Here is a 19,894-nt window from a genome sequence, read left to right as displayed (position 1 = left end):
GAAAGGTGAAACTGTAACAAACAGTACAAGGCATAATCACTGTACTTATTCACCATGTACATATATAACGATGAAAATATATTAACCCAGTTTTTTAATATGTCAACATGCAATGTTCATATGAATTACTTCCCTTTTTAAGTCAAATACAAACATCAAATTATGATTTTAACAGATCAACGCCAGTAAAACCAAGGAACTGGTGGTAGACTTCCGCAGGCACAAGCATTCTCCACTGCAACCACTGAACATCTAAGGTATGGACATTGAGGCTGTGGACAGCTACAGGTACCTTGGTGTTCATCTGAACAATAGACTGGACTGGACTCATAACTCAGACGCCCTCTACAGGAAAGGGCAGAGCAGGCTGTACCTGCTGCGGAGACTCAGGTCGTTTGGAATGGAGGGCCCACTCCTGAAGAAATTCTATGACTCTGTTGTGGCTTCTGCTATCTTTTATGGCGTGGTCTGCTGGGGCGGCAGCATCTCTGCTGGGGACAGGAAGAGACTGAACAGGGTGATCCGAAGGGCCGGCTCTGTTCTAGGATGCCCTCTGGACCCAGTGGAGGTGGTGAGTGACAGGAGAACGGCGGCTAAGCTGTCATCCCTGATGGACAACATCTCCCACCCCATGCAGCAGACTGTGACAGCACTGAGCAGCTCCTTCAGTGGGAGACTGCGGCACCCACGGTGTGGGACGGAGAGATTTCGCAGGTCTTTCCTCCCCACTGCTGTCAGACTCCATAATAAAGACTTTAACTGATCAAGCACACACATCCATACATATGCAATAATACTAAGTGCAATAATCCTTTCTGTCATCGTTGTATTTTTACTCAGTTGTATATAGTATTTGTATTTGTATTCTATTTTTATCTTATTGTATATTTATTTTATTTTATTCTACTGTATATAGTATTTTATTTTATTCTATTCTGTACAGTTGTGTACTGTATTTATTCTTATTGTATTCTAATTTTTGCCTCATAACTTTTGCACTGTCCACTTCCTGCTGTGACAAAACAAATTTCCCACGTGTGGGACTAATAAAGGTTATCTTATCTTATCTTATAATGAATGCCTCCAATTCGTTTGTCATTCCCCTTTAACTAGCTCCATAAGCGATTGCTAGCTTAAACTGCACAAGATAGGTTTTATCATTAAACTTACAGAAAAATGAACTTACTTGAAAGAAAGTGGTCTATACATGCACATAAAATATAAAACAAGTCTATACATACCCACAATGCTACCAAAGGCATAGGATGTATGTGGATGCCACTGGATTTATCTGGCTAAGGCCACCATGCTGCACATGCCTTCTCCTTAATTCACAGACTTACTTCCTGTTTACCGACGACATCATGTCCTATTACAGACTACAGGTTTTAAGGTGGCACCAGAGAGTTACAATTGCATATTTAAACATTTACCAAATCCAAGAAAACAGTCTACCTTAAAAACTTTTGATATCAGAACACTCCCCGCCTGGCGTGATTAACGCCACCACACTTTGTCAATGACAGTTCAACACCTAGACATCTGAAGCCAGAAGAAGTACTATTTCTGTAATGGGTCTCACAAACAATGTTTCTCCTCCTGGCTTGATGACCTTGACCTCGACCTGGCGAACTTTACCATCTTTGCTTTGGAAGGTCTGTGTTACCAGACCAAGTGGCCACTTATTTCTTTGTACTTGACTGTCCTTGAGGAGAACAACATCCCCTGGCTTAATGTTTGGGTTAGATGACTGCTATATTGACTTCCTACGTGATTGCAATGTTGGAAGGAACTGCTTGCGCCACCTGTCCCAGAAGGTGTTGGACAGGTGCTGGACTTGTCTCCACTGATGCTTGTAGAGGTCAGCGGCTCCAAACTCTCCTGGAGGAGCAGGAACACAGTTTACCTTCTGTGTTAGAAGTGCAGCTGGCGTAAGAATGAATGAGTTGTCGGGGTCAGTTGTTACAGGAACAAGAGGCCGGGCATTAATGATGCCTGCTACTTCTGCCATGAAAGTTATCAACACTTCATGGGTCAGCTTCCCCTTGAGCTGGAGGAACATGGAGTCAAGAATCCTTCTAGCCAGACCAATCATCCTTTCCCACGTTCCACCAAAGTGGGAGGCATGTGGAGGGTTGAATGTCCAAGAGCATCCTTGGGCTGACAGATAAGACTTGACACCACTGTGGTCGATGTTAGAAGGTATCTTCAAGGACTGACAAGCACCCACAAAGTTAGTGCCTCTGTCTGATCGAATACTTTTGACCGGCCCTCTAACTGCTAGAAACCGCCTTAATGCGTTGATAAAGCTGGATGTGTCGAGGGATTCTATGACTTCAATATGTACGGCTCTTACGCTCATACATGTAAAAATCACGGCCCACCTTTTGCTGTGTGAGAGGCCTCCTCTAGTCCGGCGTGCAGAAACACTCCAAGGACCAAACACATCAAGGCCAACATTTGTGAAGGGAGGGTCTGTTGAGAGACGATCTGCCGGAAGGCTGGCCATTTTTTGGCAGCTTACTGGAGCTCTAAGTCTTCTGCATGTCACACATCGGTAGATGATGCTGCTCACTTTTCTCTTTCCACCAACTATCCAAAATCCAGCTGCACGGACGGCCCCTTCCGTAAAGAGACGCCCTTGATGGTGAACTTGTTCGTGGTACTGTCTAATGAGCAGGGTTGCAATATGATGATTCCCTGGAATAATCACAGGAGTCTTCTCACTCTGAGCAAGACTCGAATAGTGAAGACGACCTCCGACTCTTAGTAGGCCATGTGCATCAATAAAGGGATCGAGACTTTTCAGAGGACTACTTCTGGGAACCTCTTTGTGTATTATGATACATTTGATCTCCTCGCCATAAACCTCTTCTTGGACTGTTCGAATGATGATGTCTGAGGCTTGGGTGGATTCCTCAACACTAAATCCTGTCTTACAAAGATGCCAGCCCTTACAAGGTTTGTTTGTTGTGATCATGTTGTAACAACTGGCAATATGTTTCAGATGGGCGATTGCACGAGTCAGTGACTGCCACGAAGAAAACTTGGTGAATCGTTGGGACCCAAGTTGCTTGGATGCTGTGGCAGTGCTTAATGTGGACACAAGCGGTCGGATGTCTGGATCTGAACCTGGGTCCACAAGATCAAAGGTGATGTCAGGGACGTCTTGCTCTGGTTTGGACAGAAACCTGGGTCCACTAAGCCAATTGGTGTCTTTTAAAGTGCCTGCAGCAACCGAACGTGTTGCATGGTCTGCAGGGTTCTGGTTTGTGGCCACGTAGCGCCACTGGCGTGGACTGGAGGATCTTCGAATGCGCAGGACCCGATTACTTACGTACACATAAAAACACCTGGTCTCATTACAAATGTAGCCCAGAACCACCTTACTATCTGTGTAATAAGTCACAGCATTAAGCTGAAGATCAAGTTCTGCTGAGATCAGGTCTGACAACTCAACAGCCAGTACTGCTGCACAGAGCTCTAATCTCGGGATTGTGTGCTCTGGACGAGGAGCCAGCTTGGCCTTTCCCATGACAAACCCCACATGCTGGTTTCCAGCAGTGTCTGTGACTCTAAGATATGCTACTGCAGCAATAGCTTTTGTTGAAGCGTCAGAGAAAACACACAATTCTCTGTTGACAGCTGTCGATGGTGAAGTTTCAGTGTAGGGTCTGGGTATCGTCAGACTTGACAACTCTGTCAGTGAAGCTCTCCACGAGGCCCAAGCTTCCTCCTTGTCTCGAGGTAATGGCGCATCCCAGTCACCATTCTCAGCAGTGAGCTCTCGCAGAATGGCCTTGCCTTGTATGACAACTGGTGCTACAAACCCAAGAGGGTCGTAGAGACTGTTAATGATAGATAAGACTCCCCGGCGAGTATAAGGTTTTGTCTCCTGGGAGACACTGAAGACAAAGCAATCTGTTTGAAGGTTCCAGTTGAGCCCGAGACTGCGCTGCATCGGTACTGTGTCTGCATCAAGGTCAAGATCTTTAAGGTCACTTGCATAGTCTCTTGAAGGAAAGGCTCTCATGACCTCCTTCTTGTTTGCTGCGATCTTATGCAGCCTCAGGTTAGACCTGGAGAGGACATCCTGTGTCTTCTTTAACAAGTTGATAGCTGCTTCGACTGTAGGCAGAGACTTCAGTCCATCATCCACATAAAAGTCTCGCATCACAAAATGCTTTACATCAGGGTCAGCATGGAACTCACTGACTTGAACGGATTGATGCAGGCCGTAAATAGCCACTGCAGGCGAGGGGCTATTCCCGAACACGTGGACTGTCATGCGGTAGTCCACGATATCTTTGGAGAGGTCATTATCACGGAACCATAGAAACCTCAAGAAGTTTCTGTCCTCTTCTCTGACCAAGAAAGAGTAGAACATTTGTTCTATGTCTGCTGAGAATGCAACAGCTTCCTTTCTAAAGCGAATCAATACACCCAGCAGTGTGTTGTTCAGATCAGGCCCCGTCAACAGCACATCGTTGAGTGACACACCATTGAATCGAGCACTGGAGTCAAAAACTATTCTGATCTTCTTTGGTTTCTTGGGATGGTACACACCGAATGTTGGTAAATACCATCGCTCTTCCTCCTCACCCAACGGAGGAGCCAACTCTGCATGACCATTTTTGAACATCTGTTCCATGAAGCTAAGGAAGTGTTCCCTCATTTCAGGCTTCCTCTCAAAGTTGTGAATGAGAGACTTGAGACGCTTCAGTGCCTGAGGCCTGTTGTTAGGAAGCTGCTGACGTGGACTCTTGAAGGGTAAAGGGGCTACCCAGCTGTTATTTGTGTCTTTCTGTAGTCCAGCCTTCATTATTTTCATGAATGAAGCGTCCTGAATTGAAGGAGCAACTTGGTTATCCTCTTTGGTCCTCTTGAACACATTGCATCCAAGATGGTCAACATCGCAGATGGACTCTTGTTCAGGACATGTTGGAAGATGGTCTGCAACCTGGATGGCGCTGTACCTTTCTTTAACACAAAACACATTAGGGCATGGGTTAAAGATAGATGGCCTTCGCAGCTCTGTGGTATTTGTATAGAAGGAGCTGATTGCTGATGGCCTATGGACACTGCCGAGACACACGTTGCCCACAACAACCCACCCCAGATCTAACTTCTGAGCATAGGGCTGGTTGTGTGAACCATTCACTTGTTTGCGGACTTTATGTACTCTGATAACGTCCCGCCCTAGGAGAAGCATGATCTGGGCATTTGGGTCCAGATCTGGGATGAGGTGTGCCAGTGACTTTAAATGTGCATGATGAATAGCGACATCAGGGGTTGGAATCTCATCCCTGTTATTGGGAATTTCATTGCATTCTGTGAGACTGGGTAATGGAATGCGGACAGTCCCATCAAGAGATTCCACCTCATAGCCACTTGCCCTCCTACCTGCTGATTCTTTTACTCCTGCACATGTTCTCAGTATGTATGGCGCACATGGGCTTTTGTCACCAAACACTTCAAAAAACTGTGAGCGAACTAACGACCTGTTGCTTTGCTCATCCAAAATTGCATACAGCTTCACTGCTTTTTCTCTGTTCCCAGCTGGATATACCTTCACGAGGCATATTTTGGAACAGGATCGGTCCATCAGATCTCCCCCACAAACCTTTGTGCATTTGGCTGTGATGTCCGATTGAGGCAAAGTTTCAACTTCCTCCCCGCCATGGTCTGGAGCAGGGTCCTTCACTTCTATCCAAGGTGCAGGCCCTGGATGTAGAGCTGTGTTGTGCCTTTCACTTTTGCACTCAGAACACTGCACTTTGACCTTGCAATCCCTAGCAAGGTGCGATGATGCTGAACAGCATTTGAAACACAAATTGTGCTCCTTCAAGAACATCTTGCGCTCATCAATCGGTTTTTCTCTGAATGCACGACATTTGCGTAATGGGTGTGGTTTCCCATGAATGGGGCATACTTTATCACAATCATCAAGCTTTGATGAGAACTTACTAGAATCAGAACTAGCTCTGGAGGATACGTCCGTTTTACAGACTGAGATTCCTCTATGCTTGTTTGGCTGCCACGCTAACTTTTCAGTCCTGGGGCTGATGTCTGTCTGAGTGATGAAGTTGAAGCTTGGATCGTTGGCAATGCTAGCCTCCTGGCTAACAAACTCTACAAAAAAGGTAAAGGGCGGATACGGCGCATGCTCTCGCCGCTTGTACGATGCGCCAGCTGAAGCCCACTTTTCTTGCAGACGAAAGGGGAGCTTCTGCACGATTGGGTTGACACCTCTTGCTGTGTCGAGGAATGAAAGTCCAGGTAGGTCTCCTTCATCCTTAGCCGAAAGAAGTTCCATCAGAAGATCACTCAACTTTGTTAACTTAGCATAGTCTCGATTTCCTACCTTTGGAAATGTGTCAATGCGCTTGAAGAGAGAATCCTCTATTGCCTCTGTTGAGCCGTAGGTTCTATCAAGTCTTTCCCATATCATATCCAGCCCAGCTCCTGGATGATTAACATGAATTGCTCTGATCTGCTCTGCGTGTTCTTTTGACTCCTTGCCAAGCCACTTTAAAAGAAGATCCATCTCTTCACTCGCAGTCAAATCTAAGCCACTGGTTGCAGATAGAAATGAGCGTTTCCAGGCTCTGTAGTTCTGTGGCTTGTCATTAAATTGAAGTAAGCCTGTAGACACAAGTTCACGGCGTGCAAGATATCTCACAAAATCATTTGGGTTGGGGCTGCCATAGTTGGCGTTAGGAGATATGGGATAGGCTGAGGGAAATGCACCACTATAGTCATTTTGAGATCTGAGATTCTGGGTTGGAGTAGCAGAACTGTGTTCAAATCTTACTTGTCGTGGCTCGTGAACATCTTCTTCCTTACAGATCTGAACTCCATGTGAGCTGGGGAACGGCTGTGATTTTGTTGGCGTAACACTTTCATGCCGCTGATGCTCTGTCTCTGATACTTTGCCTTGGTCCGCAACATACTGTTGTGTTCGTTGAATAGTTTCTAGAGGGTCAGAATCTAGTACAAGGTCACAACTACGTCTTTCACTATTGATATCAGCTGCAGCTTCTAGCACTTCTGCCTCCGCAATGGCTGCAGCAGTTTCTTTCTTATATTCTAGCATTTGCATTGAGGCTTCCAATTTAGCCTTTTCTAGTTTTAGGTTTATTTCCTCCTCAGCATAAGAAAGACGAGCCTTTGCTGCTTCTGCACGTGCTCGTGCCTTGGCTGCAGCAGACCCAGTTGATGATGCATAGGAGTGCACAGAAGGAGCGTGCGAATGCGTTTTTGACATGGTTGTTTCTTCTGACTTGGACTGAACAATTTCTCAGCGAATCTCTGCTTAGATGTGCTAATTGTCCATTAGTTGATTGTGATGATGGTCTCCCTACCATCTGTCGGCGTTTCCACGTTATCTTGCCCGCTAGGAAGTGTGGTTTCACTGTACTGCCTCTGCTATGGTTGGGCAGTCAGCTAAACTCCTTCCCCACATCAAGACTCTGACGACACGATTCCCGGTTCACAGGTTTATTGACACAGGGAAAGGTGAAACTGTAACAAACAGTACAAGGCATAATCACTGTACTTATTCACCATGTACATATATAACGATGAAAATATATTAACCCAGTTTTTTAATATGTCAACATGCAATGTTCATATGAATTACTTCCCTTTTTAAGTCAAATACAAACATCAAATTATGATTTTAACAAGTCTTACTATAATGAATGCCTCCAATTCGTTTGTCATTCCCCTTTAACTAGCTCCATAAGCGATTGCTAGCTTAAACTGCACAAGATAGGTTTTATCATTAAACTTACAGAAAAATGAACTTACTTGAAAGAAAGTGGTCTATACATGCACATAAAATATAAAACAAGTCTATACATACCCACAATGCTACCAAAGGCATAGGATGTATGTGGATGCCACTGGATTTATCTGGCTAAGGCCACCATGCTGCACATGCCTTCTCCTTAATTCACAGACTTACTTCCTGTTTACCGACGACATCATGTCCTATTACAGACTACAGGTTTTAAGGTGGCACCAGAGAGTTACAATTGCATATTTAAACATTTACCAAATCCAAGAAAACAGTCTACCTTAAAAACTTTTGATATCAGAACAAGTACATTTTTCTGAGAGGAATTATGCTTTAGCCATCTTCAATAACTCTCTTGAATATCTGTGACTGTTTGGTTTCCTTACAACAGTTTTTGCCACTCCCAAGGAAAGCCACTAAGATTGGTTAAAATATTTTTATTACAATTTTCTTAAATTGATGTTTCATTTACTCATAGAGTTTTAAACAGCCAGATATAAAACAGAAAAACACTTCTATTGACTAACTGATGTAGTTACCTCCAGGGCTAAAAAAAAAAGAAACTAGGTGCCAAAAACTGCAGTTTATCTAATAAAAACTTAAGTCTAGGTCAAAAAGTGAATCAACGACTATAACTTGAACTGACAGATGTCCCACTACAGGCAGCTGGATACGATGTCTCACCTTTATAGCTGTTGTCTGCCTTATCTGGTTTCTTTACTAACCTTTTCTCCAACAATGCATGTCAGACACAGTAACAGCAGAAGTGAAATTAGGGCTGCTCGATTATGGCAAAAATGATAATCACGATTATTTTCACTGAAATTGAGATCACGATTATTTGACGATATTTATTTAACCCTTTAAGACCTACTATAGAACCAAGTCCACCAGAGCTTATATTATTTTTTTACATGCTGTAGTGCCATTTGTGGGAGCATTTCAAGTTGCTATACATCAATACAACTGTTATAGCCCATATTTTAATAATATGTATGCATTAAGTCCATAGTAATTACATAAATTGCAAAAAAGTGCAATAAACTACAAAAAAAATTGAAAATCGCTTTTGTTTTGTTTACATATATTTCTACTTGGAGAAATTTAAGAGGTTTATCCCTCAAAACTTTAAATACAATAAAGTTGCAAAAAATAGTTTCCCACCACAGGAAATTTATTTTGAGTGTCTTCATAGTTTTATTTTGGAGATACAGCAATTTTTATATACTGCAGGAAAAACAAAAAACAATCCTATGATGCAAATTTGCAAAGAAAACAGCATGTGCATCATTTCACTGTGGGAAGTGTTACGAACAGCTGATAGGAACGGCAAAGCGCGTTTCTGGAATATTATGTTTTTGTTCCTGCAAGCGCTTTTTATGCAATTTTTGCAAAGCTATATGTGGAACGAAGCCGTGACCGAGGACAAGCTGATGGCATAAGATGTAAGTACAACTCCTCCGGTTTCATATGCAAAACAAATTATTGCGCTAGCTTACACGGTTCAGGTTCTACAGGGATTTAACAATAGTTACGCAAAACGGAGCATGCAGCTCTGACCGGCTTTAAAGGGTTAACAATGACTTTAAAAAAATAATATAAAATAGTGTGCAACACCACTGAAGTTTTTTTTTTTTTAAACTCTCTTTTCAACCAACGGCAGTCACTCTCCAAATAACTTCTGCTTAGCTTTCCGAGCTTCCCTCGGGTCCTCTTAATCAGCGGTCTCCAACCTTTTTTGCGCCACGGACCGGTTTATGCCCGACAATATTTTCACGGACCGGCCTTTAAGGTGTCGCGGATAAATGAGGTACGGGCTAATAATCGGCTCAGTCATTTTTAATGATCGTTGAAAGCCCAGATCGTAATCGTGATTAAAATTCGATTAATTGAGCAGCCCTAAGTGAAATAATGCATGTTTTAACACAACAGTCTTGAGCCCTTGCAAAGAGACGACGGTAAAAACTAAGAAAGTAAAAAGCTTAAAGATGACAGCTGCAAAATACCAGCTAGCCAATTTCTTGGGGAAACCCAAGAGTGTGACATGGTTATATCCGAGCGTAGCAGAAGTCTCCCAGACCCTCTGGGACTGACCCAAGGATCAAGTTTCAATCACAGAGAGCCTGGGAGACTTCCTCTACTGGGGATCGGTGTACTCTGTTGAGAACTGTGTTTACAATGCAGACAGAATCACAGCGACATGCATGTCTCATTTAAAATGATATGCACTTAGCACTATTCAGCCTAAGTACTGTAGAGATAGCACAGCAAATGGCCTCAAACTCCCTGTCATGCAACTAATCTCACCATTGTTGAGACTGCTAAATCAGCCACAGGAACAACATGAAAAGTTGCATTCACTTAAACATTATCAAAATCAATGGATCTGTTAAGCGTCTACATGTCCACTTCTTCTGAAAATGCAGAAGCAGTGTCCATAACCTCTAACCTGCAGGAGGGGAAAGGGCCAGAGCATAGAAAAGCAGCAGGAAAAGGGGAACATAAAAATAGATGGAAAGTGGAGATTCCTCTGAACCAAAATGAGGGGGAAAATATCCAAGCCCCATAAATATCTAAGCCTACAAGAATGAAACATTTCTTTTCTACAAACATGGAAAAAAAATGAATAAGTGGCTAACGACAATAAAACACCTTTAGTGATCACACACTACACTACAGAATTAATAGCAAGGCAACCAGATGGCCACTATAAGCTGTAAAGTAATCTGCATAAAGGTTGCAGCTCCTGATAAATGTCATTCTGATTTGATTTATAATTTCCTGCCCATTGGTCTTCTGTTCTGAAAGGAAAAGAAAGAATAAACTTTGTTCTAATGACTGACGAAAAAAGAGACATTAGCTGAAGACACAGCTGATGACAGTAAAACACCAGCAATAGCAAATAAATCACACACTAATGTAAAAGGGATATCTATATGGCAAAAGCTATACGGTATCACATGTCCAGCTGCACATATTTCTAAGCAGGAAAATTACTCCAAGATTAAAGTCTACTTGCATCTTGTGCTACCTTAGCTGAGGTGAATGGAAAAAACAATAAAAAAAAAAAAAAGAACAAAACAAAAACAAACACGTCATGCCACCTTTAACTCCTACATTGAAACTGGTATTATGGCCAAGTTTACAAAACAGGACATCCAAGGGAAGAAAACACACATACCAAGCTTTGAAGGTTACTAGGGATTCAGAACAAAGTACAAACAGTACTTTAAGAAAGTCTGAAGGGATGAATTCTTTTTTTTTTTTTTCCAGACCGCAAACAATTCCTGGAAGAAAAGGAAATGGCTGAGAGAGAGCAAGAGTCTTTCACCATGACAGAGAGAAACCTGCTTATGGAAAATGATTTTCCTAAATAGGTGAGTAGTTAAAACAACTTCTGTTGCGTTGCTTCTTAATATACAAAAAAGGGAAAAAATGAACTGTATTTCAAAATTCCACGTCACATATTTGGCGTTGCGAGGAAATTAACATTTCAGCCATTTTTCCATAAATGTCAAATATGGATTTCTGAACTGTCTGCAGTTAAGAAATTGTAGATAGATGTCCACTCAGAACCATATTAATGAGCTGTTGATTTGATATGTCAGTGAGTGAGAGTCACTGACCCTGCAGGGCCTCTACAAAGTGACAACGCAGTGACAGTTGGAGGGGGGGGGGGGGGGGAGGGGGCTGGGTGGAAGCAGGCCAATGAGCAGTCACTCAGGAAGAGAGGATTAAACAGGAAAAACAGTCCAGCACCACTGGATTACTGGAGAAGGGACAAGGAGCGAGTCACAGAGATAGAGCTGAAGTAAATACGTTCAGACAGAAAGACTAATAACTTAATAATGACTGACCATAGCAAATCAAAATGAATGGAGTATTAAATACAAAATGAGTCAAGTCAATGATCAGTTTCCACCATGACCTCTTAATGAACAGAATATCCTCTTGATGAAAATGATTTCCTGCCAGAGAGGACCACAGTATTATTATTACAGTTTTATTAAAATCTCTCCATTTATGCAACAATACTTATTTCCTCGAAGTTAATTTTATTTAATTCTTTCATTGCTAGATATATGTATTTGAACAATCAAAAACTTCAATGCTTCTGTACACTTGAAAAGGATCGATTAAGATTAAGCTGACACAATAATATACAAAATCGGACTTAGCTTTTTTGGCCCAATTTTTCAATTTTCTTGGACACCTTTCATTTAAGTGTTTTTTTTATATTAATCTAGAGTTACCCGATCAGTCTTCACCTGCTGTAAAGCCAGTCCTAAAAGTAAACATGAAACATGTATTAATTCTAATTCTAAAAGTCTAATTTATACTCAGAAACTGCCACAGATTTACCCCTGTCTGTGAAGCTGGATTTATAACATGAAAACAAATCCTGCTATGTTACACTCTCCTTCACCTACATTTTCCTCACTTCTGGTAGTAGTAGCAATCCACTCTGTGAGATAATATGAGATAAGAATTTCTAAACAAGAAAATTAGGGCTCCAAAAAGTATAGCATCTCTTCCTCCGAGGCCCAAGTGTTTTATTTTAATTTTTTAATCTATTCCCATATGAATATACTGATGGAGGTCAGGATTCCCGATTGTGCTTCAGTAAGAAAGCTTTGTTATGTTTGTGGTGTGATGCACATGTAATAGTTATGTTGCAAACTGTTTGAATGTGCTTGGAAAAACAAAGACTAATTTAATGCACTGACATCTTGCTTTGCCAGATAACTGCAGTGCTCAATGCTGGTCTGGTCAACCACTGGTGTACTTGACTCTAACAGGCTTTCCTCAATACTGACCTCTACAAACCCTAGCATTAGAGCTAATAGGTGGATTTTTCCGTTTCTCTTCAGCTAGCCGAATAACGATTAACTACTTACTGCTTAAGCAACACAGCATGAACTTGTTTTTTAACACGACAAAAGTGATCCCCTTGTACTGCTTTTTAGTTTTAGCTTCCTTGTTTTCAACCGAGTTACCAGTTCTGTACTGAGAAAATGGCGCTAGACGTGGTCTAAAAACTTTAAATGCTTTTCTTCATAAATCCAGCTTCACAGACAGTGTTAAATCTATGACAGTGTAAATTACCCTTAGTATGATTTGATTGATTGATTTGATTTGATTTATTAGCATTCAAATATCTCAATGAATACAGAACAAAGATCTACCACAAAGCAAGAAAGCATGAGACAAGTCTAATTAAAAGGTATTGGCTGAAGCATTTGCTTATTACGCCAACCCTTTTAACAAAACATCTTTTTGCATGCAGCTCCTGTACACAGGGCTCGAAGCAAAGAATAAAACAAAGCAAAAACAGACAAACTTCAATTCAATTTTATTTATATAGCGCCAAATCACAACAAAAGTCACCTCAAACAATCAAACAAAAAAAAAAAAAAAAAAAAAAAAAAAAAAAAAAAAACTTTCCACCTTAGATAAGTAACTACATCAAAGCAAAACAATCAAGAGTTTCAGTATTATTATTTTTGCTCTTTTCGTTCTTGATTTATATATTTTTCTAATACTCTATTTTTAAACATGTTTTTAAACAAGGAAAATGAACCACACCTTTTTAAATCACTGTCATAACTATTCCACAGGTTAACTCCTCTAACAGAAACACATCTCTGCTTTATATTTGTCCTTATCTTGTTTTGTTTTTTTAAAGAAATCTGTTCCCCTTAAGTCATATTGACTCTCTCTGACTTTGAACAGCTTCTGAGTACTGCGGCAAAGCAAGTTATTTTGTGCTTTATACATTAGCTGTGCCATTTTATATTCAACTAAATCATAAAATTTCAGGGTATTCAGATTAATAAACAAAATGTTAGTTGGTTCTATATAGTTTGATTGGTTTATAATTCTTATAGCTCTTTTTTGTAATTTGAAAATAGGAAGAGTATTTGTTTTATATGCATTACCCCATATCTCCAGACAATAAGTCATATATGGAAGCAACAGAGTACAATAAAGTGTGTTTAATGATTTTTTTGTTCAGGACATGCTTTGTTTTATAGAGAATAGCAATGGTTTTTGACATTTTTGTTTTCACGTGGTTTATATGAGACTTCCAACTCAGCTTATCATCAATCATCACTCCAAGAAATTTATTTTCGTACACTCTTTCAATTTCAATTCCATTAACCCTGATTTTAGATACATTTTTCATTTGTCTAGTGCCAAAAATAATCAATTTTGTTTTCTTTATATTTAACGATAACTTATTTACATCAAACCAGTTTTTTAATATATTTAACTCCTTTTCCGCTGTAGTCATAAGCTGTTCTAGGTTTTTACCTGAGCAATACAGAGTGGTATCATCAGCAAACAATACACATTTTAACAGTTTGGAAACATTACATATGTCATTTATATATAATATGAATAATTTAGGGCCCAGCACAGAGCCCTGAGGAACACCACAAGTTACCTTCAACTGCTTAGATTTCACATTATTGATTTCGACATATTGATATCTGTCATCCAGGTAACTTTTCATCCACTTGTATGCTATCCCTCTTATGCCATATCTCTCTAGTTTATTCATTAATATAGAATGATCAATTGTATCAAACGCCTTTTTTAAGTCTATAAATACACCCACAGTATATTCCTTATTATCTATATCATTAGATATCCCTTCTACAAGTTCCATCACTGCCATCGAAGTGGACCTTTTCACTCTAAAGCCATATTGGTTATCGCTTAGGAGATTATGCTTCTCAATATATTTATCAAGTCTATTAACAAAAAACTTTTCTAAAATTTTTGAGAACTGTGGGAGTAGTGATATTGGCCTGTAATTGGTAAACTGACATCTCTCTCCGTTTTTATGGATTGGAATAACTTTTGCTATTTTCATTTGTGAGGGAAACACACCAGTTCGAAAGGACAGATTACAAATGTATGCGAAAGTTTGCAGTATATATTCTATAATACTTTTAACTAATATCATGTCAATACCAAAACAGTCAGTGGACTTTTTATTTTTAAATGCCTTCACAATGTTAATTATTTCTCTATGAGTTACAGCACCAATAAACATGGAGGACACATTCTGAGTAATATGTTTATTTAAGTCATTATTATTTCTTGACTCTGGAATTTCTTTTGCTAAATTAAAGCCAACATTTACAAAGAAATCATTAAATTCATTTGCAATGTCTTTCGTTTTATCAAGCACAATATCTTTATCTTTTTTGAAATAGTCTGGATAATTCTTATTTTTTGAGCCCTTTTTGATTATACTATTTAATATCTTCCATGTTTCTTGTGTGTTACTTCTACTTTGCTCCAATAATTTGTGGTAATATTCTTTCTTACTTGTTCTTATAATATTTACTAATCTATTTTTATATAACTTGTACTTTATTTCAGCATCTTTTGTCCTCGGTTTTATGACTCTCTTATATAGATTATTTTTCTTTTTACATGCATCTTCTATCCCCTTTGTGATCCATGGCTTATTTGATCTGTGATGCTTTCTAGTGATTTTCATTAAAGGACAATGTTTTTCATATAGTGAAATTACAGTTGATAGGGATGCATCATATGCACTATTTGAATCTTCATTTGCAAAAACCTCATTCCTATTGTGTTCCTTTAAGTCCACCTGGAGGGCAGTAATGGCTCTCGTTGTTCTATGTCGTATCATATCAAATGTTTGATTCTTTTGTTTAGTTTTAATCCCAAAATAATTTTAGAAAATTGCAAAAACAGGAAGATGATCGCTTATATCAGTTATAAGAAGTCCACCTACTATTTCATGGTCAATTTTATTTGTGAATATATAATCTATCAATGTAGCTGTATCAATTGTTATTCTACTTGGTTTTATAATTACAGGGAAAAGGGAGTTACTATACATTGTATTGATGAAATCTGTTGTTTTCTGATGTCCATTTGGGTTTAGCAAATCTATATTAAAATCACCACAAATTATTTGCACTTTTTTATCATTTAGGTTGCTAAACATAGCAAGTTTTTCATTGAATGTCTCAATGATCCTGGTGTCCTATAGATGCAACTTATAATTATATTACTAGCTTTTTCAACATGGATTTCAATAGTAACACATTCCAATACGTTATCTATGGTGCTTGACATACATTCAATCAGACTACATTTCAAAACTTTATCTACATATAAAGCAACACCACCTCCTTTTTTATTCACCCTGTTCATTGTAAATAATTCGTATCCTTCCAGTCCCATTTCACTAACTTTCTCATTATTGAGCCATGTTTCTGATATTGCAATTATATTAAACTTTTTTTAACTTACTTAAACATTCTGTAATTTTAGAAATATTTTATACAGGCTTCTACTATTGAAATGTATGACCGACAATGCATTTGCCATTTTAATATTCATATTGAATTGGTCATCTGTATAGTACTCACAAGTACTATTGTTGTTATTGTAGAAGTGGTTATCTGGGTCAATGTTACTTTCAGGGTCATGCATGTTGTGTTCAGCATAATTAAACGTTTTGAAGTTCGATTTCTCAGTGTGTGTGGCAAAATAACCACCTTGACAGTCCTTTTCATAATCAAATTCTTCCTCTTCAATATCTCTGAATGGAAACCTATAATCTGTGTCCAAACTTGTCATTTATGTGTTTTTTGTTTTTGTTGTTGTTTTTTCCATTGTTTTTTGAGCCATAAGGCCAGAAACACTTTCCATACCCATTGTTCATTATCCAATCGTCACTTTTCCAATAGTTTCCATAGCAGATTCCTGATTATTTATATTGCTCTAAGTCTTTGAGTTCTCTTATCATCACAACTTTCGCTTCTTCGGGATTGCCATTTAGTCTTATCATTACTTTGCTGTTCCTCGTCCATGTTGCTTGTATCTTATTTTGTTTTGTCAGGCTGCGTGCCTATCTTGCAATTTCAGCAGTCTTTTTCGTTAAATGTTCATTTAAATATACACCGGTCCGTTTTAGCTTCTTACCCTGTTTCAGTAACTCAATCTTTGTTTTGCGACTCACAAGCCGAAGAATAATTGCTGCCTTTGTTTTACTGTCTTTACTGGGGAGTGTGTGGCATGCTACAATATGATGGCTCTGAATACTTACATTCTTCGTTTGAAGGAATTTTTATCACTTGCTGTTCAAGCGTTTGCAGCTCCTCTACCGGAGCATCTTCACCGTCTTTACCTCCGCCAGCTGTTACTCTGGCGTAGGTTCGGTGTTGCGTCTCCAGTCCACTTATGACTAAATCATCCATTCTTGTGTATTGTTCAAGGTCCTCGATTTGCCGTTCCAAGTCGTCTATTTTCTTGTCCTTGTCCTTTATGAGGTTTTTTAGTTGTTTTATTTCATCCATTAGGTCATGTAGCATACCTTGTTGTTTAGCCACTTTACTCAGTTCATCAGACATGAAATTAAGCGATTTCCTAATCTCTTCCAACTCCTCTTCAACTCCTGGGTTTGGTTTTTTAGGCGGCATTTTGAAAATGATGAGATTGGTATTACCTTGTGATGGCCCGTTGAAGTCTGTCGATTTACTTGTTGGTGCCTTGCTAGAGGAGCCTGGGCACAGTGGCTGCTGGAGGATCCTGGGCCTGTGTGATTGTTTTTGTCCTCCACGAAGATGTCAGGTTGAGAAATTCATCATTCCCGTCAGTTGACAGTGAGACAGAAACACCATAGCTTAATGCGCCGTACCACTTGATATGAGTTCATTCTTACAACAGCCGAGGTCAAACGCGCTGTGTCGCTTTTCTTTCACTCACTTCCACCGCTCGAGGTTTTGGAGTTGTGTCTCTCCGCCGTGTCAGTCAGTATATGTGGTGTTTCACATGTACTTCAAGCAGTATCCACACAGGAAGTGACTTGATGACCAGAGACCACAGAAAGTGAACGACATTCTGTGACTTCAAGCAACTATGCTTAAGGCGGGACCCAAGATAAGCTTTCTCAATCTCAAGGTGAGCAATTTGAGACACTATGAAAAGAAGTTAATATTCCAACTATTCCAATATTTATTTATTTGATCATTATTAAGTTCTCAATTTTTGGATTTGGATAACTTTTTTATTTTTTAAAAAGTAGAACTATTTACCATTTAGGTACCCCCATGAGCAAGCAGCGAACTGAGACTCAGCTGAAACTGCACAACTAGCTTGTTGATAAATTTAAGTAATTTCCAATTAGAAACAAGTCTCACACTCAGCAGCCGACTTGGGAACACACGAACACACACACACACACACACACTGGACATTTGTTTGCCTTCATTGAGGGTGGTAACAAACTTTAAATTTCCATGGTCCACTAAATCCCAAGTATTTTAATTAACTACTTACCCACAGTCTGGTGCAGGACACCAGCGGCAGTCTGGATCAGCTACCAGCCACCTCCTCAGCATGAATTCCTCATATTTCTCCATCAGTGCGTGGTCTCCCAGGATCATACGGATGTCGTGTGGGTTGAAGCGCTCTGAACACTCAGGGCAGCTAATGTTGACACGGGACTCTGAGATTTCAATGCGTAGGTACTGGCGCAGGCAATCAATGCAGGAGCGGTGGTGACAGGTCATGATGTCAGGGAAGCTCTCCCTGGAGTGACGCAAAAGGCACAGCGGGCACTCCAGTAGCTCTGCCCCAACCCCACCCCCTACCTTGGAGGATGAGGAGGTAGAGGAACAAGGCCCCGAGGCAGATGAGGTGGAGGCAGCAGCAGCAGACGAGGCAGCTCCGGTCCCAGCCACAGCAAAGAAGGCAGAGTTCTTATCATTACACATCTCAGAGTGGATACTCTCAATACTGGCGATGCCATCCACCCCTCCTAGCCCTCCGGGTCCAGAGTGCTGCAGGTCTCGGGACCTTTGGCGGCCTGATTTAGACTCTCGTCCTCGTCGCCTAAAAAGCGAGGCTAGGGAGAGACGCCTCTTTTTGGGGGCCTTCTTCACAGAGGGCAGAGAGATGGAGGAAGCAGTGGACTGCAGGTCCCGATCAGAACCCATTACCCCACCACTTCCTCGCCCCAGCTGCTGGTGCTTTTGCAAGCTCATCTCTCCGGTGGGAGGGGAGGGATGCGCCAGTGGGGAGCCAGGGTTGGGTAGCCTGTCTCTCACATGGGCAGAAAGGTCTGGGATTTGGATGGGGCTTGGAGAGGGGGTAAGGTGGTGCACGAGGGAGGGAGAGGGGGAGGGGGATGGCGGGCCATGGTGGGGCGATAGGGCTCCAGAGGGCCCTTCTGTGTTTAAGACATGATGGCTTCTCCTGATCAACCTCGTGGTCACATCTAATAGCCGGATTTTGGCGGAGGGGTGGGGGCCAACTGGTGTGAAACCGATGCAACAGAACCTAGAGAAAGCAAAAACAACACAGTATACTACAGTTTAGAAAAGATAAAGAGTCAAAGGATAAACAGTCTTGCTGGATGTAAGTTCAAATTCTAAGAATTGAAAATATTTTTAATATCATTTAACTTCCTCTAAAATCTGCTCTTTTGAGCTGTAGTATTCCTGTCCAGCTGCTACCTGTTGACATTTTGCTTATTCAGTATAACAGCTGCTAAAGTGTTTTTCATAGCATAGTCTAAGCAATATGTTACTCTCATAATTGTTGAAATACAAAGGGTCACCTTAGCCAACACAAAGATGGTTCTCTCATTATAAAAAGTAATGACTCATGTGACCTCTGAGTGCGTTTATGCTTTTAGTCATTTAGATGGCTTCTGACCTAATCTAATAGATGTTTTGTCGACTTAAAGGACCCATTATGGTCACTACAGTAGTCATGTCACTCACAGTGACAACAGTGATCACCATAACCCATAACCATTTATACAAGGGCATGGGTATCTGAAAGCAGTATTATCCAAAACAGTGGGTGTTACCACTCAGACAAAACCTCCACATCAGGAATAAAAGCAGCACAGACATCTCAAGTATTTTTCAGTTTTCTTCAGAAAGTCCACTTATTTAAAACTTTGTATCTAGGAATCATTGAATTTTTCCAGTGATGTAGCATTAAAATGGGGGGGAAAAACTGACACAATCACAAGTCATGTTTCCAAATTAGCTGCAGCAACCAGAGTGTGGCTTGGCCAGTGGCTGTGAC

At 40.5% G+C, this 19,894-nt stretch overlaps 1 protein-coding gene across 2 annotated transcripts in view; it reads right to left on the bottom strand.

The window, feature by feature from the left end:
* Positions 1-19,894, bottom strand: part of LOC146622272 (E3 ubiquitin-protein ligase RNF19A-like) — a 49,370-nt gene that overhangs the window by 11,790 nt on the left and 17,686 nt on the right. For both annotated transcript variants that reach the window (XM_085366135.1, XM_085366136.1), the window contains exon 2: positions 18,134-19,135. In XM_085366135.1, the coding sequence (XP_085222261.1) occupies positions 18,134-18,840 (707 nt within the window). In that variant the 5' untranslated portion in view covers positions 18,841-19,135. The remainder of the gene's footprint in view (positions 1-18,133; positions 19,136-19,894) is intronic.

This window comes from Diplotaxodon limnothrissa, linkage group LG11 (assembly GCF_057381915.1).
Source record: "Diplotaxodon limnothrissa isolate DT_005_m linkage group LG11, D_limnothrissa_male_GT1.1, whole genome shotgun sequence".
Taxonomy (NCBI): domain Eukaryota; kingdom Metazoa; phylum Chordata; class Actinopteri; order Cichliformes; family Cichlidae; genus Diplotaxodon; species Diplotaxodon limnothrissa.
The sequence above is the reverse complement of the archived record's forward strand: the minus strand, read 5'-3'. Positions and strand labels throughout refer to the sequence as shown.